The sequence below is a fragment of the Somniosus microcephalus genome, chromosome 4 (genome assembly GCF_052327205.1).
Source record: "Somniosus microcephalus isolate GS21.2 chromosome 4, FLI_Smic_1.0, whole genome shotgun sequence".
NCBI classification, from domain to species: domain Eukaryota; kingdom Metazoa; phylum Chordata; class Chondrichthyes; order Squaliformes; family Somniosidae; genus Somniosus; species Somniosus microcephalus.
In genome coordinates this window covers 163,176,627-163,203,443 of record NC_140990.1, presented here as the reverse complement: position 1 = coordinate 163,203,443, position 26,817 = coordinate 163,176,627, and the positions used below count along the sequence as shown (strand labels likewise).

The following is a 26,817-nucleotide window of genomic DNA, read 5'->3' as shown; positions in this document are numbered from 1 at the left end:
GCTCATCCGCTGCTGAAACCTTCATCAATGCCTTTGTTACCTCTAGATTTGACTATTCCAACGCACTCCTGGCTGGCCTCCCACATTCCACCCTATGTAAACTTGAGGTCATCCCAAACTCGGCTGCCCGTGTCCTAACTCGCACCAAGTCCCGTTCGCCCATCACCCCTGTGCTCGTTGACCTACATTGGCTCCCGGTTAAGCAGCGCCTCGATTTCAAAATTCTTATCCTTGTTTTCAAATCCCTCCATGGCCTCGCCCCTCCCTATCTCTGTAATCTCCTTCAGCCCCACAACCACCCCCCCCCCCCGCCACCCGAGATATCTGCGCTCCTCTAATTCTGGCCTCTTGAGCATCCCTGATTATAATCGCTCAACCATTGGTGGCCGTGCCATCTATTGCCTTGGCCCTAAGCTTTGGAATTCCCTGCCTAAACTTCTCTGCCTCGCTACCTCTCTTTCCTCCTTTAAGATGCTTCTTAAAACCTACCTCTTTGACCAAGCTTTTGGTCATCTGCCCTAATTTCTCCTTATGTGACTCGGTGTCAAATCTTTTGTCTTATAATATTCCTGTGCAGCGCCATGGGACATTTTACTACGTTAAAGGCGTTATATAAATACAAGTTGTTGTTGCTACCAACTGAGCCAAGGTTGACATTAAGTATAGGATTGAATCGTGTTTTCCTGTTACCACAGTTGATAATTAAGCCTCTCCTGACGTTCTCAATGTGCCAGAGCAGTAACAATAGCAGGCCCCCTGGAAGCTGCCTGGCCCACTTGTAGCAGCTAACATCTTCCCATCTGATAGCTGGCTCAAGGGGATTCTTCCATCTTGGATTGATCTATTGGAAATCACGCTTAGACTGCTGCATATTCCATTTATTTGTGACTGTGGGGTTTTCATCAAACCTGTGCCCCGGTTATTTACTACAGTACATTTATTGACATATAAACCAGTTGGCACATTTCAATAATAGTTGATGCGCAAAAATTGCCCCAAGAGCTAAGACCCTGCGATTTTCAGATCTTGAAATGAACAACAGATGAGCTTTAAAATGTCACCTCAGTTTAATAATGCCAGTTGCTAATATTAGCACTGCAAGTGACAGCTTCATTCCCAGGTGCATGAAGTGAGAAGATTACCATTTATCCTTTTGTTATGGAAGACTGGAAGCCCCCCTCTCCATCTCTGTCACTGGCACACAGAAGCAGAGCTATCATTTACTGTGAGGGACACTGAGGAATGTCTGAGCTGGGATGGTTCCTATTCAGACAGTTTGTCATCGCAGGCTTTAGACTGAAGTAAATAAATTCACGAGTGAATATTTTTTCAGGTCTGAGGGTGGCATTGTTCACCCGCACCAACGCATTCCAAGGGCGAGGCAGGAAATGCAGGCTGCAAATAATGCAAGCTTGTTATTCCAAAGAGACTCATGGTGGTATTTTGCAGCACTGCAGAGGGTTTAGATGATTATTTGGAGATTTTAGCAATACAACAGTCACAGAAATGTTCAATTCCAATAGATTTTCAATTGGAAATAATTTGCGTCTAGACTTTGAGATGGCAGTGAGGAATTGTTCCACAATCGCTCTGCTATTAATACAGATTTCTGAGTCTCCCACACTGTTATCCACTCTTCTGTACAATTGGGAGGATTTTGAGCATGTAATTTTTGTGTGTTTGTACTCAGTAGAGTTTTTATTGTGTCGTTTCGACTCAATACATGCTTGTGAAAACCAGTCTTGGTGACATCTTCACAAAACACACATTTTGGATTGACCCAATATTACACTGTCACACTTTACTGAGAATACCCGGCTATAATGAGGGTATCCTTACACAGACATCATCACAAACCCCACAGACACTCACTGAGAATACCTGGTTATAATGAGTGTATCCTTAGACAGACATCACAAACCCCACAGACACTCACTGAGAATACCTGGTTATAATGAGGGTATCCTTACACAGACATCATCACAAACCCCACAGACACTCACTGAGAATACCTGGTTATAATGAGGGTATCCTTACACAGACATCATCACAAACCCCACAGACACTCACTGAGAATACCTGGTTATAATGAGGGTACCATTAGACAGACATCATCACAAACCCCACAGACACTCACTGAGAATACCTGGTTATAATGAGTGTATCCTTAGACAGACATCACAAACCCCACAGACACTGGGCCCAAAATTCCTCAGGTCGTGACCCTGGCAAGGCCAATAAATCAATTAAGAAAAAATGTAAGCCTCCAGAGATCCCAGCCTCTTGCCCGGCCTGGAGCCCAACCATGCTGCCCAAATATATGGCCTTGCGTTGGTGAATATTTCTCTCTTTTTTAAACTTAAACTCTGTGGTTTATAGTTTCTAAGCTCTCTGTGGTGTAGCGGGGATTGATTGTAAACCAGGGCCCTTAAATATATCATTTAACTGTAGTGTAATTGGTGGGATTGATTTGATTTAATTTGTTTTGAATTAATTAAAGGGTAAGTCATGACAGGAGAGCTCGGCCCCGTGGTATGCTCCTCCTACGTTATGTGGGAACTCAGGGACACTTCCTGTGTCCCTGACAACCATGTGTGCAGGAAGTGTATCCAGCTGCAGCTACTGGCAGACCGCATTGCGGCGCTGAAGCTGCGATCGGATACATACTGGACCATTTGCGATACTGAGGACGTCATGGATATCACATTTAAGCAGTTGGTCACACCGCAGGCAAAGGTTGCACAGGCAGAAAGGGAAAGGGTGACCAACAGGCAGAGTAGTAGGCACAGGCAGGTAGTGCAGGAGTCCCCTGTGGTCATCCCCCTCTCAAACAGATATACCACTTTGGATACTGATTGGGGGGGGTGGCTTACCAGGGGAAGGCAGCAGCAGCCAACTTCCTGGCACCAGGGGTGGTTCTGCTGCACAGGACGGGAGGAAAAAGAGTGAGAGAACTATAGTGATAGGGGCAGAAAACGTTAGTGGGAGTGGTATATAGACCTCCAAACAGTAATGCGGAGGTTGGGGATGGCATTAAAAGGGAAATTAGAGAAGCGTGCAATAAGGGCACAGCAGTCATCATGGGTGACTTTAATCTACATATAGATTGGGCTAACCAAATTAGTAACAATACTGTGGAGGAGGAATTCCTGGAGTGTATACGGGATGGTTTCCTGGACCAATATGTCAAGGAACCAACTAGAGATCAGGCCATCTTAGACTGGGTATTATGTAATGAGAAAGGTTTAATTAGCAATCTTGTTGTGCGAGGCCCCTTGGGTCGGAGCGATCATAATATGATAGAATTCTTCATTAAGATGGAGAGTGAAGCAGTTGACTCAGAGACTAGGGTCCTGAATTTAAATAAAGGAAACTACGATGGTATGAGGCGTGAGTTGGGTCGGATTGATTGAGGTATGTCACTCAAAGGGTTGACGGTGGATAGGCAATGGCAAACATTCAAAGATCACATGGATGAACTACAGAATTTGTTCATCCCAGTTTGGCATAAAAATAAAACAAAAAGGTGACTCAACCGTGGCTAACAAGGGAAATTAGGGATAGCATAAGATCCAAGGAGAGGACATATAAATTGGCCAGAAAAAGCAGTAAACCTGAGGATTGGGAGCAGTTTAGGATTCAACAAAAGAGGACAAAGGGATTATTTAAGAGGGGGAAAATAGAGTATGAGAGTAAGCTTGAAGGAAACATAAAAACTGACTGTAAAAGCTTTTATAGATATATGAAGAGAAAAAGATTGGTGAAGTCAAGCATAGCACCCTTGCAGTCAGAATCAGGGGAATTTATAATGGGGAACAAAGAAATGGCTGACCAATTAAATACATACTTTGGTTCTGTCTTCACAAAGGAGGACACAAATAACCTCCCAGAGATGTCGGGGAACAGAGGGTCTAATGAAAGGGAGGAACTGATAGAAATCAGTATTTGTAGGGAAATGGTGTTAGAGAAATTGACAGGATTGAAGGCCGATAAATCCCCAGGACCTGATAATCTACATCCTAGGGTACTAAAGGAAGTGGCCCTAGAAATAGTAGATGCATTGCTGGTCATCTTCCAAAATTCGATAGAGTCTGGAACAGTACCCATGGACTGGGGGTAGCTAATGTTACACCACTGTTCAAAAAAGGTGGTAGAGAGAAAACGGGGAATTAGAGACCGGTAAGCCTGACATCGGTAGTGGGGAAAATGCTAGAGTCCATTATAAAAGATGTAATAGCAGAGCACTTGGAAAACAGTGACAGGATCGGACAAAGTCAACATGGATTTACAAAAGGTAAATCGTGCTTGACTAATCTACTGGAATTTTTTGAGGATGTAACTGGTAAAATAGATAAGGGAGAACCAGTGGATGTGGTGTATTTGGACTTTCAAAAGGCTTTTGATAAGGTCCAGCATAAGAGATTAGCGTGTGAAGTTAAGGCACATGGGATTGGGGGCAAGGTATTGCCTTGGATAGAGAACTGGTTGGCAGACAGAAAGCAAAGAGTTGGAATAAACGGCCGTTTTTCCGAGTGGCAGGCAGTGACTAGTGGGGTACCGCAGGGATCGGTCCTTGGACCCCAGCTACAGGAAACTTTCGATTTACCGGCTCCTAAATAACCGGAAATCTTGATTAACCGGCAAAATTCAGGAGTAGGTTCAGGTAACTTTTATTACTTGTCTTCCTCCATTTGTTGCTGTGCAAGGGTGTGGCTGCAGCTGTTGCTAAGCTACAGAGATACTTGCAACTTGTGGCCATTGTTCTGAAGCTGTTGCTAAGCAACAGAGTTTGTTGCTTTATACGGAGCTCTCAGCTCCGTATCTTTTACTATAGCTTTCGGTTATCCGGAATTTTTGATGAACCGGCACCACGTCGGTCCCGTCCGTGCCGGATAAAAAAAAGTTTCCTGTATTCACAATATATATTAATGATCTGGACGAGGTAACTAGATGTAATATCTCCAAGTTTGCAGACGACACAAAGCTGGGTGTGTGTGTGTGCTGTGAGGAGGATGCCGAGAAACTCCAGTATGATTTGGACAGGTTGGGTGATTGGGCAGAAGCATGGCAGATGCAATATAACGTGGATAAATGCGAGGTTTTCCACTTTGGTGTCAAAACAGGAAGGCACATTATTATCTGAATGGCAATAGATTGGGAGAAGGGGATGTGCAACGAGACCTGGGCGTCCTTGTGCACCAGTCGCTGAAGGTAAGCATGCAGGTGCAGCAGATGGTTAAGAAGGCAAATGGTATGTTGGCCTTCGTAGCGAGAGGGTTTGAGTACAGGAACAAGGATGTCTTGCTGCAGTTGTACAGGGCCTTGGTGAGACCACATCTTGAGTATTGTGTGCAGTTTTGATCACCTTATCTGAGGAAGGATGTTCTTGCCATGGAAGGAGTGCAGCGAAAATTCACAAGGCTGATACCTGGGATGGCAGGAATGACGTATGAGGAGAGATTGGGTCGATTGGGCTTGTACTCGCTGGAGTTTAGAAGAATGAGAGGGGATCTCATTGAAACTTATAAAATTCTAACAGGACTAGGCAGACTAGATGCAGGAAAGATGTTCCCGATGGTCGGGGAGTCCAGAACCAGGGGTCACAGTCTAAGGATAAGGGGTAAGCCATTTAGGACAGAGATGAGGAGGAATTTCTTCACCCAGAGAGTGGTGAACCTGTGGAATTCTCTACCACAGAAGGCAGTAGAGGCCAATTCATTAAATATATTCAAGAAGGAGTTGGATATATTTCTTAAGGCTAAAGGGATCAAGGGATACAGGGAGAAAGCAGGGACAGGGTACTGAATTTGGATGATCAACCATGATCGCATTGAATGGCGGAGCAGGCTCGAGGGGCCGAATGGCCTACTCCTGCTCCTATCTTCTATGTTTCTATGTAGTCCGGTCCCACCTTCACTCACTGGGTGTACTGGTCACCACAGAAACACTGGGGCCCCGTCCAGGTCTAGGAGCAGGAAACCCCAGTTTAGGGAGACCCCGCCCTCTTAGCGTTGTTTACTTTGGAAGGAGCAGACTGAGATCCCACCCCTTATAGGGCAGCCAGGAATCTCCTGGAAATGGCGGAGATCCGGCACAACTTTGCCGTATTACTGGTGATTCCACTGGAGTTACGCCAGAAGAGCGACAGATCCCCGGAAGAATTTCAACCCCACTGCTTACACCAACCAAGCCTCTAACATGCACTTGGATGAACATCCAATTCAGCAAAGACGGGAAGATAATGGGTTTAGGGTAGCAAAGGTAGGCAGAATATTTTCAGAATGCTTCACATGCTCATGTTCAATCCCTCTGAATGCTTTTTTCATGTGGATACTAACCCTTTGTGCAATATAGTGGTTGGGAAGTATACCCCAGGTAGTCTAACTGCTGCCTCTTGTAGGAATGTACAGGACTGGAAAGGACCATTTCAGTCCATTGGGCCGGTCCGAGAATTAAAATTAAATTACACCTATGTCCCTCCTGAACAGCATCAGACTGACTCAAGATGTTCTGTCTCCACTATCCCACTCTGAAGATATTCCTGGTATTAATCACTCTCTGTGTTAAAGAGCTTCCCGGCATCTGTCCTGCACTTGCCTTTTACCAGTTGGTACCTAAGTCACTTTGTCGTACAGCTGTGTTATTTAACCAACTAAAGTTCTGCATTTACCCTTTCTACTTCACTCAGTATCTTTGATAGATTTATAAAAACCCTCTCATTTGTCTCCTTTCAAGGCTGAAGAGTCTGTTTCCAATCCTTTCCTCATTTCCCACCATCAAAGATATATTTAGATGTCTTTACAGGTACAATTGACAACTGAGAGAGTTGAGGATAGACAGACTTGGAGCATTTGGTATAACAGCCCTCTGTGTAAATTGGCCTGATTATTCTCAGTTCTATGATATTTGTTCAATTGAGTTACAGGGGGAACAAAGGAGATTTGGTTTTATGAAATAAATCCAATCCTCCATAACCACAACAGACACAGAGCAAGAAAAAGATGACAGCGTTTTCCTGCTGCAGTGTACACTTCTTTATCTCTTTAACAGTTGACACAGGTAGTTATGCTCAGTGGCAGCACTCTCGCCTCTGGGGCAGAAGGTTGTGGGTTCATAATCCCACTCCAGAGACGTGAGCACAAAATCTGAGCTGATGCTCCAGTGCAGTTGGTCAGTTATCACGTTGCTGTTTGTGGGATCTTGCTGCGCACAAATTGGCTGCCACGTTTCCTGCATTACAACAGTGACAAGTACTTCAAAAGTAAAGCACTTTGGGACATCATGAGGTCATGAAAGGCACTATATAAATGCAAGTTCTTTCTTTATGTAAACCCTTCTGTGAGCTTTTATATTTTATAATTGAATTATAATTGGTGTTGATCCTATTCTTCATTTACAACAATCGCAACCCAACAGGTCTGGGCATGTTTTAAAGCTGTAGAACATAAGCAAAGATCTCATCTAGCCCAAGGATAAATTTCTACAGAATAATGTTATCGTGACAATTGTTTTGTTTTCCTTTTGAACAAGAAAAGCACATTGAGAAATCAATGGAGAATATAAACTCGTGCTTTCCTCTCCTGCTAGTTTGGGAATCAGCAGTAACCACACACCTCAGCAGCAGCAGGTCGCTGAGGCTGGAGATTAAGTGGGGTCAGTTTATTAAAACATTCCAAATCCACCTTTATCAACTCTCTCCAGAGTACTGAATTCATATTCTCCAGCTTTATGCCAAATACCATTGAAATAGGCCACGTGATTGACTGCAGGAGTTAAAAGTCTTTCCGGTTTTACAGGTCTAGGATCTATCACTTGACAGTGGCAAACATTAAGGTAGACAGTCATTGGGTAAGAGTTGGCAATGTCTGGAACTGTCTCTTGATTGTGGTGACACTTCACCTGATGAAGGAGCAGCGCTCCGAAAGCTTGTGATCTCAAATAAAGCTGTTGGACTATAACCTGGTGTTCTGTGACTTCTCACATTTGTCCACCCCAGTCCAACACCGGCATCTCCACATTGTGGTGACTGTGAGAGGACATCAGGCAGATGTGGAAAAGCTCCCCTAGTGGCTGAAACTAGCACTGCAGCATTTCAGTCTGCTGCACCAGGTCCAAAGGGACAGTGCTGCACTCTGCGGCTGATTTTGTCCTTATATCTGGGACACAAAACTGGAGAACTTTATGTCCCCCGCAATCAAATCAATATAAAATTTCTAGTATTAAAATAAATTTCACAGAAGTATTAAGGCATGTCATGTGCTGTAGATTTCCCCCTCCTTTCTCTGACACTTTTCTCCCCTCCCTCCCTTCCCCTCTCCTCCCCTCCTCTCCCTTCCTCTCCCCTCCCTTCCCCTCTCCTCCCCTCCCTTCCTTCCCCTCCCTTCCCTTCCCCAGCTTCACTCCCTCAGCTCCTCTCCCTCTCTTCCCCTTCTCTCCTCCCTCCTTTCCCCTCTCCTCCCCTCCCCTCCCTCCCTCTCCCCTCACCTTCCTTCCCTTCCTTCCCCTCCCTTCCCCTCTCCTCCCCTTCCCTCCCCTCCCCATCCCCTCCCTTCCCCTCTCCTCCCCTTCCCCTCTCCTCCCCTTCCCTCCCTTCCCCTCTCCTCACCTTCCCTTCCCTCCCCTCCCATCTCCTCACCTTCCCTCCCCTCCCTTCCACTCCCACCTCCACCCCCTCACCTCCTCTCCCTCCCTTGCCATCCCTACTCCTCCCCTCCCCTCATCTTCCCTCCCATCACCTCCCCTCCCCTCCGCTCTCCAAGGCATTGACTATTGCCATTTGGGTCCAAAGGAACCTTTCATTCCCCAATCTAGGCAGGCTATTTGACTTCTAGATGCCTCACAGCTGGGCCGACCCTGTCCTTGCTCAATGTCGGCACACACACACGGTTCCAGCAATGATCACAGTGTGGAGATCAGAAGTGGCTGGTTCCCCCCGCCCCCCACCCCAGCTCCCTAGCACAGAACCATCACTGTCTGCCACCCAGCTGATATTAGCTACCACAGCACAGACCAGGGATTGAATCCGGGATCCTTCCGGTCTGTATAGCTCAGCTCCGCACTGCCCTAACCAGCTGAACTATCGGGTGTGCTTCGCAGGGAAGATCCTGGTTGATTTTCCTTTAGCAAATTCAGGGGTCCCTATTTGCAGCATCCCTACTGGCTTGCTGGCTGGGATCAGCCGTACATTTCTATTTTCCAGGCTGGGACTGCCTGTCCTTTTCACAAGAGAGAGGCTGACACCCAAACTGAGATCATTGCTCTCCTCCTCTCCCATTACCGCTTCGGCTAAGTTTACGGTTAGCAAAGACTGCGGGTGCTGATTGCTGATTTTCTGACCAAGCTGTGTGTGTTTTTTTTTAATCTACAGTCCATTCGAGAAGTCACTGGATATATCCTGGCAGCCCTGAACCAGTTTGATTATCTGCCTTTGGAAAATCTAAGGATCATTCGTGGGACAAAGTTGTATGAAGAACGCTATGCACTAACAATCCTGCTCAACTACAAGAAGGATGGGGCCTTTGGATTGAGGCAGCTGGGTCTGCAAAACATGACAGGTAAGACCTGTTGACATATTCAGAGCATGAATAATGGGCTCCCTTTAGTTTGACACTCACTGCATTGATTCAGTTCACCTGTCATACAAAACTTGCAGAATAAACCTTGCCGACTCAATGGGGGGAATTTTCCGGGTTGTCAGCGAGCGCGTCCGGTGGTGGATCGGGTGGGGAAAAAAAAATTTTTGACAGCGGGTCGGGACCCCGCTGTCGTCCTGCCGCCATGCAACTTTCCAAGATGTTGGGTCTGTCAGCGCTGAGCAGACCCGACATGCAGCAGCAGGGGAGGCAATTCAGGACATTATGACCTTGTTAACAGCCCATTAAGAAGTATTTGGAGCTCACCTTACCATTTCACGAGGATGCCCACAGGGTCCACGCTGCTCAGGGATCACGTCAGCTAAGGAGGTCAGGAGTTGTATGACCATGGGATCATCTCATTACTTGACAGCTGCAAATGTGCTATAAAAGCTTCTATCTCACAGCTGTTCACTTTCCAAGCTCTCAAGCTGTTGCTTACTGCATTTGGAAGACAGCTTTATGCAGTTTGCAAGTGTGTGGAGTAAACTCTCTATCCCGTGGCACCTCATTGGAACAACCTCTCACCATTGACAGATCTCTTCTGTCATCTGCAGTTCACCTGCCATCTATTCCATCAGCATCGGTGCCCTAGAAACTATCTCACCTTGGTCCTCAGAATTCCACCACGATCAGTCCCAACACCAGCAGCACCAACAACATCACCAACCATCTCTGCAATCAACTGATGCTGCACAGGACACAGGGCATCAGCACCCAACCACGTTGCTGCCCGGGAGGCCAGGGATGGCCTCACCATGGCCAGATTTACTTAATTTGATGCTGTACACCCTGGCTGCCACATGATGTGCCAGGTTGGCACCACCCCACTCCAACACCATCTCTACATCTCTTGGGCATCTCTACATATGCCCAAGCCATTCCTTTCACACTCATCACCATTGCGGGGGGTACCGTTATGTCTCACCATTCACTGCAACTCACTAAGCCACTTCCAAAGGTTCACACAAATCTGTCCAAGAACGCAAAGTGTTGAAAATAAAGGTTTCAATGTTTGACACCACATTAACAGAAACTTCACATGAACATTGGCTAAAACACACAAGTGGCTACCGTTGTGTGTTGTTAGTTGGTATGTTTGGACTAGGATGATGGTGAGTGTGAGGGGTAGCTAGTGAGATGGGGATGTGATAATGTAGATAGAGAGAGATGGGTGGAGGTGCAAAGTAAGTTGGGGTGAGTAAGGATGTGCAGGAGTAGGGTAGGGAAGGCAGAGTGATGTGGATGTGATGAGTGGCACAGCAGGATGAGGCTGAGTGTGGCTTTGCAGTAACGTTTCATGATCTACTGAGATCATTGAAAGGTTTGCGCCACTGCAGCCTGGTCCTCCTGACCACATCCCAGCTTGTGTCCTTCTGTGCAATGTGCAACCAGGCTGCGTTGATCTCCTGGGGAGGTCCCTTCCACCCATGGGTAGGGAGGACGACCTCACTGCGTGCTGTGACTCCCTCCATAAGCATATGGAGGGTGTCATGGGATAGCCTGGGTGCAGCAGTGCACCTCTGTGCAGTGATTGTCAGTGTTTGTAGCACCTCAATGCTGTAGAACACCGACAGCCACAAATGTCAAAATCAATTTGCGCATGGTCCCTTTAAGGAAGGACGCATCATCAAATGGCGTCATCAGACCGCTTCCTTCAATTGACCGGCAAACGTGCTCGGTGGGCTTAACAAGCCGAATCAAGGGAAAGTCATTTTGGACAGCGGGCTGGAGCCAGCAGCAGGGTCGGGACCCGCCACCAACGCCTTTCGCCACGGACCTGCCGAGGTTGCTGAAATCCAACCCTACATTGCTTCAGTAAAAAGGCATTTAAGCAGGAATAGAGTACAGAAGTAAGGAAGTGATGCTAAACCTTTATAAAACACTGTTTAGGACTCAGCCAGTGTTGTGTCCAATTCTGGGCACCGCGCTTTAGGAAGGATGTCAAGGCCTTAGAATGGGTGCAGAGGAGATTTACTGGAATGGTGCCAGGGATGAGGGAACTCACACATGTGGAAAGACTAGACAAGCTGGGATTGTTCTGCTTAGAGCAGAGAAGTTTAAGGGGAGATTTAATGAAGGTGTTCAAAATCATGAAGAGTTTTGATAGAGTAAATAAGGAGAAAATGTTTCCACTGGCAGGAGGGTTGGTAATATCAGTATGCCTTACAAAAGCAACAGGGTAGGTTTTTTTATTTTGCAAAGTCTTCTGCTACAGCGAGAGCCTCACACGCAGTCATTGCATGTCGGATAACTGGGATAATATCTCAGGCAGACTCCGCATCGCAACATGTTTGAGTTGTGACAAAGCAACACACTCAAGATTTTCTCTTTCAGAAGCCGATCAACCTGCTGCGCATTTCCAGAATTATCTGTTTTCATTGATAGAATCGGACAGCACAGGAGGAAGCCATTCGGCCCATCGTGCCTGTGCCGGCACTTTGAAAGAGCTCTCCAATTAGTCTCACTCCCCCTGCTCTTTCCCCATAGCCCTGCAAACCATAGGACACAGTGCCACCCTGACTGAAAGTTCCAGCTTCGATAAGATAGACTCCACCCAACGCTATTTATCTCACTGTGCCCCCACCTGACAGATACATCAGAGACTTTGCTCCGTTTCTATGTCCCACATTGTGATCTGCAGATTCAATAGTAACTTTCAAAAGGGAATTGGATAAATACTTGAAAAGGAAAAATTGGCAGTGCTCTCAGTCTTGGTATGAAGTTCCCCTATCCTGCTATTTTAACATTTATTTAACTGGGTTAACGCATCCATTAGTAATAAAAGAATCACATGCTAGTGTTCTCACAGCACAAGTTCAAGCTGTGAGCTTGTAGAAAATAGGAGTTGAAAGGGTTAAATTATGAGGACAGGTTGCACAGACTAGCCTTTTATTCCAATAGCAAAATACTGCGGATGCTGGAAATCTGAAATAACAACAGAAAATGCTGGAAACACTCAGCAGACCAGGCAGCATCGAGGAGAGAGAAACCGAGTCAATATTTCAAGTTGGGGACCCTTCGTCAGCCTTTTATTCCCTTGAGTTCAAAGATTAAGAGGCGATCAAATCGAGGTGTTTCAAATGATTAAATGATTCAATAGGGTAGATACAAAGGAGCTTATACCTCTGGTGGGGGAGTCCGGAACAAAGGGGGCATAACCTTAAAATTAGAGCCAGGCTGATCAGGAGTGAAATCAGGAAGCACCTCTTCACACATGCAGGTGCGATGTCGTGACATCGTGACATTGTGTTGTAACGTCATGTGGTGATAATGGGAATGTCTGTCGTATCACAATGTAAAACACACGAGGCAGCTCCAGCAGCACTTTTACTCCTCCCAGTAAAACCAGCAGCTGCTGGGAAAGCTCCGTGGGGAAAGAAAAGATTGCCAGGTTTACACTGATGGGGCTGCCGGATGCACCAGCAGCTGAAATGAATGTAAACGTGTCTTCAGACAGCAGAGAGGTGTCCAGGTTGGGGAAATTCGGCTTCGGCACTCGAGAGGCCTTATATTAATTTCAAGACTTCTCACAAACACGCTGCCCCTTCTTACCTTTATATATATATCTCTGTTATCTCAATTGGGAGAAATGGCTGCAAGGGCACAGGTTAAACAGTTTCAACAAATCAATCTCTGAGTGAACAGAAAGACAAACAGTTTGCTCCTCGTGGTGTCTGCGTGATAAAATCCATCGGTGTGGAGATCTCAATCAAAGTGCTGATTGGCAGTGGGCAGTCCAAAATGGTTAACCACCCAGAACAATGAACAATGCATAAGGAAACAGGAAATCATTGAAATAATCACCTGAACGCTTTTCAGGTTGGTGAGTGTTTACTGGAGTTTCAGTCACTTGAGGTTGGAGGAGGACACATTGTGTACACAGCAGCCCTATTGTTGAATACACGTGCCCTGACTCATCCACGTCACTCAATGGTGCCTTCATAGTAGGGTTGGGTTACCACAGGCATTTGTTTGTTAGTTTCATGAGCCAGTTAATCCCATTTGGAGCTATGATTATTTCACAGGAAGCCAAGAAAGTAGACCCAGAGGACTGAAATGGAAATTAGTGAACAGTAAATTTAGAACTGGTACATCAGGAAGGATCTGTTTACTCAAAGTGTGAAGAATCTTCAGAATAGTCTGCCAGGCTGCGTAATAGAGGGAAAACACAGCTAGGGTTATGGTGGGTAAATGGAGGTACCAGGGGGATAGGTTTCTACGGGCCAAATGGCCTTTCCTTGTCCCTAACTTTCCATACGTTGTGACGTTATACTTATGGGGTGAGTGTCCATGGGGCTTTTTCCACTCCTCCACTGTAGCTTTAGCAGAAAAGCCGTGGAAACGGCGGTGACGCGGTGGAGTTACGACGGTATTATGGCTGAGTTACGGCGGACGAGTGGCGGATTCCCCGTGGAAATTCAATCGTTCTCCAGCGCATATCGAGCATGATAAAATAATGAAAGTAGGAACTCCATGGCTCCAAAGCGCTGAGCGCGGGAGCTGTAGGACTTGAGGTTGCCCCCTGCAATTCCCTACTTGGGCTACATCATTAGGAGAGGCAATAAGCAGAAACAGGACCGTTTTGCCCCAGTCAGTATCACTACTGGTGATTGGGATGAGAAAAAAAGGTGTCCCTAAAAAACAAATAAACATGGAGCCAATGACAAGAACGTGTATCATAATAATTCATCGATTATTACCTAGAGTTACACACTGCATTCTGTCAACCACCTAATCTCTCACGCTCCGGGGTTCTTAAAGGCACTGTTGGATATCGCATTCAATAAAGCTTTTCTTGTTAGTGCAATATGAGTTGCTTCAACAATTAGTCATAAATGGTAACCTTTAGAGAAGTATAATAGATATAAGCGATGCAAAAAGTATCTGAATAATCCTGACATGAGAATCATGTGTTAATTGCAGACCTGCACTCCAGGAGAGATCCAGATTAATTAAAGGGTCCTTCTCACAGGTGAAGCAACCCCTGTAATACCACTAACTGTGCAGTATCCTCTTTAATTGGATATGAAATGTGGAAAAAGATCCTTATGGCTCAGTGGGTAGAACTTCCGCCTCTGACTCAGAAGGTTGTGGGTTCATAGCCCTACTCCAGGGACTTGAGCACAAAAATCTAGGCCAGCACTCCAGTGTAGTTCTGAAGAAGTGCTGCACTGTCGGAGGTGCCGTCTTTTGGATGAGACATTAAACTGAGGCCCCGCCTGCCCTCTCGTGTGGATGTAAAAGATGCCACGGCACTATTTTGAAGAAGAGCAGGGGAGTTCTTCCCAGTGTCCTTGCCACTATTTATCCCGCAACCAACATCATTAAAAACAGATTAACTGGTCATTATCACATTGCTGTTTGTGGGAGCTTGCTGTGCGCAAATTAGCTGCCCTGTTTCCTACATTGCAACAGCGACTACACTTCAAAAAGTACAAGTTGAGCGTCCCAAATCCAGCAACCTCGGGACCGAGGCCGAGCCAGTTATCGGGGTTTTCCGGACTTTGGAACGTGTTTCTGATGTCCGAAGTCTGGAAACGCCCGAGCCCAGGTTGTGATATTTCCGGACTTCGGACATCAGAAACACGCGCCGAGTCTGGAAATGACTGGGCCCAGGTTGCGTTTTTGGTAAGCCTCCCTCAGGGTGTCCAGATTCCGGAACATTTTACGTATTCTGGACCCCTGCCACCAATTGTCCCGGATTCCGGAACATCCCGGATTCCGGAACTCCGAATTTGGGACGCTCAACCTGTACTTCATTTGTTGTAAAGCGCTTTGGCCTGTATAATTGTGAGTCTTTGTTTCTCTTAGCTTGTGAGTAGATTTGTACAGAAGCTGAAATAAATAGTCGACATGCATGTAAAATGGTGCCGGAAAGATATGTGGGGAGTGTCTGAAACTGTTGAACTTCCACACCTCCTCTTCTGTTACTCCCAACTACCAAACACTAGTTAAACTGCTATAATCTGTGTGCTGGCAAAAATGTCACCCTGACATTTTAATTAAGGTAATCATTCAGAGGAGTAAATTATCTTGTAGGGTCAACTGCCAGAACTGTGAAATATGAATTCCTCAACAAAAGATGAAACACACAGGTTCACTGCACTCAGCAATAAAGGCAGGAGTGATTTAGAGACTTTGACTGTGTGCCACCTTGCAGTAGAAAGATGCAATCCCCTCATGCAAGAAACTGGGGCATGCCCCAGTCTAAAGCAAACAATGTTCCTCTCTTCCAAAATCCAACACGGTAACTTTTTCTGTACCATTATGGAAGGAAGCTGCCTTATATCCGATTAACTCTTGTAGTCCCTGGTAGTGATGTACAGTTTATATTACTTTAATGCTTTTTTCCCCTCTTACTCTGATTCGATGTCAGCTTGACTCAGTATAGCACTCTCGCCTCTGAATCAGAGGGTTGTGCGTTCAAGCCCCACTCTAGGACTTGAGCACCTACTCTTGGCTGATACTTCAGTGAGTACTGCGGGGGCAACTGCTGTATTGTTGGAGGTGCTGTGTTTTCAACGAGCCCTTAAAACAAGTGGATGGTGGAGGTTCCATGGCACTCATGCAAGAGCAGGGAGTTGTGCCAGTGTCGAGGCCAACATTTTGTTTCTCAACCAACCCCACTGAAGCAGAGTATCTGGTCACTATCACATCGCTGTTTGTGGGATGTTGGGTTCCATCCCTGCTCTGTGCTGAATTAACTGATTTCAGCAAGGCAGTGTTCGGGGCACTACAACTGATCTCAGTAGTCCTGGCCTAGAGAGAAAAGGATTGGTTCGCTCTGCTGATTGCTATCGAGCAACCTCTGCTCTGTGTGTTTAGATCTTTTATATATATATATAATAATCAGTTGCAGACAGAAACGTAGATGCAAATGCCCCCTTTGTTCAATAGCTTATTGGCATTGTGGGGCCTATAGTGAAGCCCAAGTGATGTGTTGCTGGTGGGAGCGCAGGGGTAATGGGCACTGAGAATTAAGGCCAGTGGTACCCAATTCTTTTTTTTTAAGGAAGTGAAAGGCAGTGCCCTTAATTGCCATTCCAAATGGGTGCTGTGAGGCTGCAACATTGCTCTGATGCTCCAGCCACATCATTGGGCAACATGCCTAATTTAAATGAAAGTCAGAAAGTTAACGAGTCCGACACAGCTTGTGCGCTGGCTCCGAGTGCCCTTGGCCTGCCTCGGGGCATGTTGTGGGCATTAGGCCTCAACACTCATTTTTCTGAGGAGCAGGTGCCCGATGAGGTTTAGCACATCGAGCATTCCTCCCACCACCACCACCACCCCAGCTGTATTTTGAGCTCCCTCACTATCCTAATGGTGCCTTATGAATCCTATCAAGGCAGGGAGTCACAATGCCAAAGGGGATGGAAGCGAATTGGCAAAAACGCACCTTTCTTTTTAGTTCATCAAAATTGCACAATAGTTGCCAAACTGAATGCCAGATCATTTAACAACAACAACTGGCATTTAAATAGCACCTTTGACATAGTAAAACATCCCAAGGCGCTTCACAAGAGCGTAATCAGACAGAATTTGACACTGAGCCACATAAGGAGATATGAGAACAGGTGACCAAAAGTTTGACCAAAGAGGTAGGTTTTAAGAAGCTTAAAGGAGGAGAGAGCGGTAGAGATTTAGGGAGGGAATTCCAGAGCTTCAGGCCAAGACAGCTGAAAGCACGGCCACCAATGGAGGAGCGATTGAAATATGGGTTCACAAGAGGCCAGAATTGGAGGAGCGCAGAGATCTCATAGGGTTGGAGGAGGTTACAGAGATAGGGAGGGGTGAGGCCATGGAGGGATTTGAAAACAAGGATGAGAATTAAAAAATTTAACCGTTCAGTTGTGCCACGCCATATGCTGTTAGATAACATCGCTGAAGTATTAGTAAAGATATTTCTTCACAGCTTACTTTATCTTTTTAATTCATATTTTTGTCCGAATGAATAAATCTGTGATGGGATGGGGAGAGTGTACTTCCTCAGAACAGAAATGGGTGTTTCACATTCAGTTGATAGGAAGAGATGAGGTGGAAAGATACATTGAAGAGCTTGCTGTCAGTAGAACAACTGAAGTAGGTGGGACCAGCGATGAAGCAGGATTGGCACTGGGGCCTGGGCAGTGCGCCCTGGCTCAGTTCTACATGCCACTCATTAGACCCTTTCGTCTTAAAAAAAAATTAATGTTGGAAACACTCAGCCAGTCAGGTAGCATCTGTGGAGTTAACGTTTCAGGTCGATGACCTTTCACAAACCTGAAACGTTAGCTCTGTTTCTCTCACAACAGATGCTGCCTGACCTGCTGTATGTTTTCCAGTATTTTCTGTTTCTACTTCGTGTGTTTGTGCGTGTGCATGTGTGTGAGCGTGCGTGTGTGTTTGTGCATGTGTGTGCACGTGTGTGTGCATGTGTGTTTGTGCGTGCGTGTGTGTTGGTGTGCAAGCATGTGTTTGTGTGCGCGCATGTGTGTGTGCATGTGTGTTTGTGTGTGCGCATGTGTGTGTGCATGTGTGTTTGTGTGTGCGCGCGTGTGTGTGCATGTGTGTTTGTGTGTGCGCGCGTGTGTGTGCATGTGTGTTTGTGCGTGTGTGTGCAAGTGTGTTTGTGTGTGTGTGTGTGTGCATGTGTGTTTGTTTGTGATCACGTGTGTGTGTTTTGATTGCACCTCCAAATTTGGTACGCAGCTGGTTGGAAATAAGTACTCAAGCTTCAAGCTGCTGGCAAATTTGTGTGAGTCAGTAAGAGAAAGACTGGCATTCCAGTGCATTGAAAACCACAGCTGGCTGCTTTTTGATATGGGCTCCCGAGTACCACCTCCCACTGGAGTGCTGGACCGTAGATTCACCCTCCAATGAATCATTTTGGAAGTACAGTGAATGCTTTTATGTAGACAAATATGGCAGCCCTTTTTGAACACAGCCAGATCCCATAACAGCCATTGACGAATGGCCAGTTATTCTGCTCTTTAATGGCAGTGCTTGAAAGAGGATTGTTAAAATTACAAGAACAAAATGATGCATTTAGTGTGAGAACTGTTTGGCAAGGCAGTTAAAAAGATCTCAGTCATGTTAACCTAGTTCATGGTACAAGTATATTAGCCCTTCTGCACAAATAGGCCAAAAGCTCCCATGAAAGACATAAGCCAAGTTACAAGAAATGCACAGTGGCAGGTTATTTCTCATTGTGGAGCCTGTGTTACTTTTTTGAGGAGAAAACTTGCCTACGCATCGCCAGGATAGAGAGCAGCAGGGTCTCAGCAGCTGTTGAGAGCCAAGATTGGCACCAGCTTTGCTCAGTCTGTCAATCTGTTCCAACAGGCGGTGGTTTATATCTGGTCGTGCCAGGGCACTTTGTGCAGAATGGCACCCGAGTTGATGGGACATTCAGAGATAAGATCTTGTTCATATCTGATTCTCACTACCAGTGTAAGTTGACCTTAATTCACCAAGAAAGCATCTGAAGCCATTATCTCAGACAGCACGTAAACTGATGCCTGACAGTCAACTTTTGTTGTAATATGCTTGGACTGATTAAATAGAGGGGCTTATTAAATGCAAAAAAATGAATATTGATTATTCTTTTATCCAGTTTCTTCCATTTTACTCCACTCCTGAAGGTACGGACTCTCGCTGGGGTATGAGTCTCTCAGGCACTGGCATCCATCTTGTACCTCATCCATTGTGGCTATTCTTCAGCTGTGGGCCCAGGCACTGAAGGTGTGTCAGCTGTAGCTCTTGTCTCTGAGTCAGAGGTTGTGGGTTCTAGTCCCACTCCAGGGACCTGAGCACAAAAAATCTAGGTTGACACTCCTGTGCAGTGCTGAGGGAGTGCTACGCTGTCGGAGGTTCTGTTTTGCAAATGGGATGTTAAACCGAGGCTCCGTCTGCCCTCTCAGGTGGACATAAAAAAATCCCATGGCACTATTTCGAAAAAGAGCAGGGAAGTTCTTCCTGGAGTCCTGGCCAACATTTATCCTTCAACCAATACCACTAAAACTGGTCATTATCACATTGCTGTTTGTTGGAGCTTTGTGTGTGCAAATTGGCTGCCATGTTTCCTATATTACAGCAGCACGGTGGCATAGTGGTTAGCACTGTTGCCTCACAGCGCCAGAGACCCGGGTTCGAATCCGGCCTCGGGCGACTGTCTGTGTGGAGTTTGCACATTCTCCCCGTGTTTGCGTGGGTTTCCTCCGGGTGCTCCGGTTTCCTCCCACAGTCCAAAGATGTGCGGGTTAGGTTGATTGGCTATGATAAATTGACCCTTAGTGTTAGGGGGATTAAATACGTGGGGTTACGGGGATAGGGTGGGATATGTGTTGGTGTAGGGGTTACGGGGATCGGGTGGGATATGTGTCGGTGCAGGCTCGATGGGCCGAAATGGCCTCTATCTGCACTGTGGGGTTTCTGTGATTCTGTGATTACAACAGCGACTACACTTCAAAAATATTTCATTGGCTTTGTAAAGTGCTTTGGGATGTCCAGAAGTTCCGAAAGGTGCTATAGAAATGCAAGTCTTGCTTTTCTTTCTTTTTTTCTTTCTTTCTTCCTTTCTCCCTCGCTCTCATCTTTCTCTCTCTTTCTCATCTCTCTTTGTCATCTCTTTCTCTCTTTCACTCTCTTTTTCGCTCTTTCTCTCTCTCTTTCTCACAGGCCAAGCTTGATCCTGTTTTCAGCTTTGTGGTCCCTTCAAAGCACACGAGTTTAAGATCTGGCTATGTGTAGTCATCTGGGGAACATGTTTCCCCTCTAATGTTCACACACATGCACCTCCAGAGCTTCTTGCTGGATAGGGATCAGGAACAAGAAGTGCCACCCCTGGCTGAGATCACCAACTCAACGGACATGTTGATCTGTATTGTTGAGTGTCACACCAGGCACTGCCAACAATGCTCAGTGCCAAACACTCAGTCCTATTAGATGGGAATGGAGTAGGGTTCAAGGCACTCTCTGCTCCATCCTATGTCAAGTAGGGAGGCGCTAAACAGACACTTCATATGCCCCAGCAAGAGGAGAGGGTAGAATCACTCTTGGGCACCTCCTGGTGGCCAGCTACAGGGCATTGATTGCAAGCTGGTGGTATAGTCAGGCATGCCTCACCCAGTGCAAACAACACAGCATTGCTGGTGAGCACAAATGGTTGGTGCTTTTCATAAGTAAAGAAAAGACAAACTTGCACTTATATAGCGCCTTTCACAACCTCAAGACATCCTAAAGTGCTTTACAGCCAATGAACTTCTTTTGAAGTGCAGTCACTGTTGTAATGTAGGGAAAGCAGCAGCTAATCTGTGCACAGCAAGCTCCCACAAACAGCAATGTGATAATGACCAGATAGTCTGTTTTTGTTAAATGATGTTGATGGATAAATATTGGTCCAGGACACCAGGGGGAAGACCCCTGCTCATCTTTGAAATAGTGCCGTGGGAGCTTTTACATCCAGCTGACAGGGCAGACAGGGCCGTGTTTTAATGCCTCATCTGAAGGATGGCACCACAGACCGTGCCGCACTCCCTCAGTACTGCACTGAAATGTCATTGTGCTCATATCTGTGGAGTGGGACTATGAACCCACAATCCTCTGACTCAGATTATGAGGTGAGTGCATTACCCTCTGACTCAGATTATGAGGTGAGTGCATTACCCTCTGACTCAGATTATGGGGTGAGTGCATTACCCCCTGACTCAGATTATGGGGTGAGTGCATTACCCTCTGACTCAGATTATGGGGTGAGTGCATTACCCTCTGACTCAGATTATGGGGTGAGTGCATTACCCTCTGACTCAGATTATGGGGTGAGTGCATTACCCTCTGACTCAGATTATGAGGTGAGTGCATTACCCTCTGACTCAGATTATGGGGTGAGTGCATTACCCTCTGACTCAGATTATGGGGTGAGTGCATTACCCTCTGACTCAGATTATGAGGTGAGTGCATTACCCTCTGACTCAGATTATGAGGTGAGTGCATTACCCTCTGACTCAGATTATGGGGTGAGTGCATTACCCTCTGACTCAGATTGCGGTGAGTCCATTACCCTCTGATTCAGATTATGGGGTGAGTGCATTACCCTCAGACTCAGATTATGAGGTGAGTGCATTACCCTCTGACTCAGATTATGAGGTGAGTGCATTACCCTCTGACACAGATTATGGGGTGAGTGCATTACCCTCTGACTCAGATTATGGGGTGAGTGCATTACCCTCTGACTCAGATTATGAGGTGAGTGCATTACCCTCTGACACAGATTATGGGGTGAGTGCATTACCCTCTGACTCAGATTATGCGGTGAGTGCATTACCCTCTGACTCAGATTATGAGGTGAGTGCATTAACCCCTGACTCAGATTATGCGGTGAGTGCATTACCCTCTGACTCAGATTATGAGGTGAGTGCATTAACCCCTGACTCAGATTATGCGGTGAGTGCATTACCCTCTGATTCAGATTATGGGGTGAGTGCATTACCCTCTGACTCAGATTATGAGGTGAGTGCATTACCCTCTGACTCAGATTATGCGGTGACTGCATTACCCTCTGACTCAGATTATGAGGTGAGTGCATTACCCTCTGACACAGATTATGAGGTGAGTGCATTACCCTCTGACTCAGATTATGAGGTGAGTGCATTACCCTCTGACTCAGATTATGAGGTGAGTGCATTAGCCCCTGACTCAGATTATGAGGTGAGTGCATTACCCTCTGACTCAGATTATGGGGTGAGTGCATTACCCTCTGACACAGATTATGAGGTGAGTGCATTACCCTCTGACTCAGATTATGAGGTGAGTGCATTACCCTCTGACTCAGATTATGAGGTGAGTGCATTAACCCCTGACTCAGATTATGCGGTGAGTGCATTACCCTCTGACTCAGATTATGGGGTGAGTGCATTACCCTCTGATTCAGATTATGGGGTGAGTGCATTACCCTCTGACTCAGATTATGAGGTGAGTGCATTACCCTCTGATTCAGATTATGGGGTGAGTGCATTACCCTCTGACTCAGATTATGAGGTGAGTGCATTACCCTCTGACTCAGATTATGGGGTGAGTGCATTACCCTCTGACACAGATTATGCGGTGAGTGCATTACCCTCTGATTCAGATTATGGGGTGAGTGCATTACCCTCTGACACAGATTATGCGGTGAGTGCATTACCCTCTGACTCAGATTGAGGTGAGTGCATTACCCTCTGACTCAGATTATGGGGTGAGTGCATTACCCTCTGACTCAGATTATGGGGTGAGTGCATTACCCTCTGACTCAGATTATGGGGTGAGTGCATTACCCTCTGACTCAGATTATGGGGTGAGTGCATTACCCTCTGATTCAGATTATGGGGTGAGTGTATTACCCTCTGATTCAGATTATGGGGTGAGTGCATTACCCTCTGACTCAGATTATGAGGTGAGTGCATTACCCTCTGACTCAGATTATGGGGTGAGTGCATTACCCTCTGACTCAGATTATGGGGTGAGTGCATTACCCTCTGATTCAGATTATGGGGTGAGTGCATTACCCTCTGACTCAGATTATGGGGTGAGTGCATTACCCTCTGATTCAGATTATGGGGTGAGTGCCTTACCCTCTGACTCAGATTATGAGGTGAGTGCATTACCCTCAGACTCAGATTATGGGGTGAGTGCATTACCCTCTGACTCAGATTATGAGGTGAGTGCATTACCCTCTGACTCAGATTATGAGGTGAGTGCATTACCCTCTGACTCAGATTATGAGGTGAGTGCATTACCCTCTGACTCAGATTATGGGGTGCGTGCATTACCCTCTGACTCAGATTATGAGGTGAGTGCATTACCCTCTGACTCAGATTATGAGGTGAGTGCATTACCCTCTGACTCAGATTATGGGGTGCGTGCATTACCCTCTGACTCAGATTATGAGGTGAGTGCATTACCCTCAGACTCAGATTATGGGGTGAGTGCATTACCCTCTGACTCAGATTATGGGGTGCGTGCATTACCCTCTGACTCAGATTATGAGGTGAGTGCATTACCCTCTGGCTCAGATTATGGGGTGAGTGCATTACCCTCTGACTCAGATTATGGGGTGAGTGCATTACCCTCTGACTCAGATTATGGGGTGAGTGCATTACCCTCTGACTCAGATTATGCGGTGAGTGAATTACCCTCTGATTCAGATTATGGGGTGAGTGCATTACCCTCTGACTCAGATTATGAGGTGAGTGCATTATCCTCTGACTCAGATTATGGGGTGAGTGCATTACCCTCTGACTCAGATTATGCGGTGAGTGAATTACCCTCTGATTCAGATTATGGGGTGAGTGCATTACCCTCTGACACAGATTATGGGGTGAGTGCATTACCCTCTGACTCAGATTATGGGGTGAGTGCATTACCCTCTGATTCAGATTATGGGGTGAGTGCATTACCCTCTGATTCAGATTATGGGGTGAGTGCATTACCCTCTGACTCAGATTATGGGGTGAGTGCATTACCCTCTGACTCAGATTATGCGGTGAGTGCATTACCCTCTGATTCAGATTATGGGGTGAGTGCATTACCCTCTGATTCAGATTATGGGGTGAGTGCATTACCCTCTGATTCAGATTATGGGGTGAGTGCATTACCCTCTGACTCAGATTATGAGGTGAGTGCATTACCCTCTGATTCAGATTATGGGGTGAGTGCATTACCCTCTGACACAGATTATGCGGTGAGTGCATTACCCTCTGACTCAGATTGAGGTGAGTGCATTACCCTCTGACTCAGATTATGGGGTGAGTGCATTACCCTCTGACTCAGATTATGGGGTGAGTGCATTACCCTCTGACTCAGATTATGGGGTGAGTGCATTACCCCCTGACTCAGATTATGGGGTGAGTGCATTACCCTCTGACTCAGATTATGGGGTGAGTGCATTACCCTCTGACACAGATTATGCGGTGAGTGCATTACCCTCTGACACAGATTATGGGGTGAGTGCATTACCCTCTGACTCAGATTATGGGGTGAGTGCATTACCCTCTGACTCAGATTATGGGGTGAGTGCATTACCCTCTGACACAGATTATGCGGTGAGTGCATTACCCTCTGACACAGATTATGCGGTGAGTGCATTACCCTCTGATTCAGATTATGGGGTGAGTGCATTACCCTCTGACTCAGATTATGAGGTGAGTGCATTACCCTCTGACTCAGATTATGGGGTGAGTCCATTACCCTCAGACTCAGATTATGAGGTGAGTGCATTACCCTCTGACTCAGATTATGGGGTGAGTGCATTACCCTCTGACTCAGATTATGGGGTGAGTTCATTACCCTCTGATTCAGATTATGGGGTGAGTCCATTACCCTCTGACTCAGATTATGGGGTGAGTGCATTACCCTCTGACTCAGATTATGGGGTGAGTGCATTACCCTCTGACTCAGATTATGAGGTGAGTGCATTACCCTCTGACTCAGATTATGAGGTGAGTGCATTACCCTCTGACTCAGATTATGGGGTGAGTGCATTACCCTCTGACTCAGATTATGGGGTGAGTCCATTACCCTCTGACTCAGATTATGAGGTGAGTGCATTACCCTCTGACTCAGATTATGAGGTGAGTGCATTACCGTCTGACTCAGATTATGCGGTGAGTGCATTACCCTCTGACTCAGATTATGAGGTGAGTGCATTACCCTCTGACTCAGATTATGAGGTGAGTGCATTACCCTCTGACTCAGATTATGAGGTGAGTGCATTACCCTCTGACTCAGATTATGGGGTGAGTGCATTACCCTCTGACTCAGATTATGGGGTGAGTGCATTACCCTCTGACTCAGATTATGAGGTGAGTGCATTACCGTCTGACTCAGATTATGGGGTGAGTGCATTACCCTCTGACACAGATTATGGGGTGAGTGCATTACCCTCTGATTCAGATTATGGGGTGAGTGCATTACCCTCTGACTCAGATTATGGCGTGAGTGCATTACCCTCTGACTCAGATTATGAGGTGAGTGCATTACCGTCTGACTCAGATTATGCGGTGAGTGCATTACCCTCTGACACAGATTATGGGGTGAGTGCATTACCCTCTGACTCAGATTATGGGGTGAGTGCATTACACTCTGACTCAGATTATTGGGTGAGTGCATTAACCCCTGACTCGGATTATGGCGTGAGTGCATTAACCCCTGACTCAGATTATGGGGTGAGTGCATTACCCTCTGACTCAGATTATGGCGTGAGTGCATTACCCTCTGACTCAGATTATGGCGTGAGTGCATTACCCTCTGACTCAGATTATGAGGTGAGTGCATTACCCTCTGACTCAGATTATGAGGTGAGTGCATTACCCTCTGACACAGATTATGGGGTGAGTGCATTACCCTCTGACTCAGATTATGGGGTGAGTGCATTACACTCTGACTCAGATTATGGGGTGAGTGCATTAACCCCTGACTCGGATTATGGCGTGAGTGCATTAACCCCTGACTCAGATTATGGGGTGAGTGCATTACCCGCTGACTCAGATTATGAGTGTAAGAAATCACACAACACCAGGTTATATTCCAACAGCTTTATTTGAAATCACAAGCTTTCGGAGCGCTGCTCCTTCACCAGGTGAAGTGGAGAGATGCATAAAAACGCAGCTTATATAGTCAGAGAATAATGTCAGATGTTTACAGGTAATCTTTCTAACTGCCATTTATCACACCTCTGCAGAGAGATAATCACAGCAATCAAAGGTGTAAATGGTGTCCAAACAGGTCAGTCAGGAAAACATTACATCAAAGAACAATGAGGTGGGGTCACAAGGGGTCAAATGTTGCAGATGCTGGGGTCTGTATGAAAAACAAAAAAACAGACAAAAAACATTTTTTTGCTGGAAATCACAGCAGGTCTGGCCGCATCTGTGTGGAGAGAACAAGCCAACGACGACTCGAGTCTGGATGACCCTACGTCAGGTGGGGTTACATGTAGCGTGACATGAACCCAAGATCTCGGTTGAGGACGTCCGCATGGGTGCGGAACTTGGCTATCAGTTTCTGCGCGACGATTTTGCGTTGTCGTGTCTCGAAGGTCGCCTTGGAGAATGCTTACCCGAAGATCGGAGGCTGAATGTCCTTGACTGCTGAAGTGTTCCCCGACTGGGAGGGAACACTCCTGCCTGGCGATTGTTGCGCGGTGTCCGTTCATCCGTTGTCGCAGTGT

The 26,817-nt window shown here is 46.4% G+C and overlaps 1 protein-coding gene across 2 annotated transcripts in view; it reads left to right on the top strand.

Moving 5' to 3' along the window:
• erbb4b (erb-b2 receptor tyrosine kinase 4b) overlaps positions 1-26,817 on the top strand; it is a 1,694,493-nt gene that overhangs the window by 604,622 nt on the left and 1,063,054 nt on the right. For both annotated transcript variants that reach the window (XM_085985415.1, XM_085985416.1), the window contains exon 3: positions 9,368-9,554. In XM_085985415.1, the coding sequence (XP_085841541.1) occupies positions 9,368-9,554 (187 nt within the window). The remainder of the gene's footprint in view (positions 1-9,367; positions 9,555-26,817) is intronic.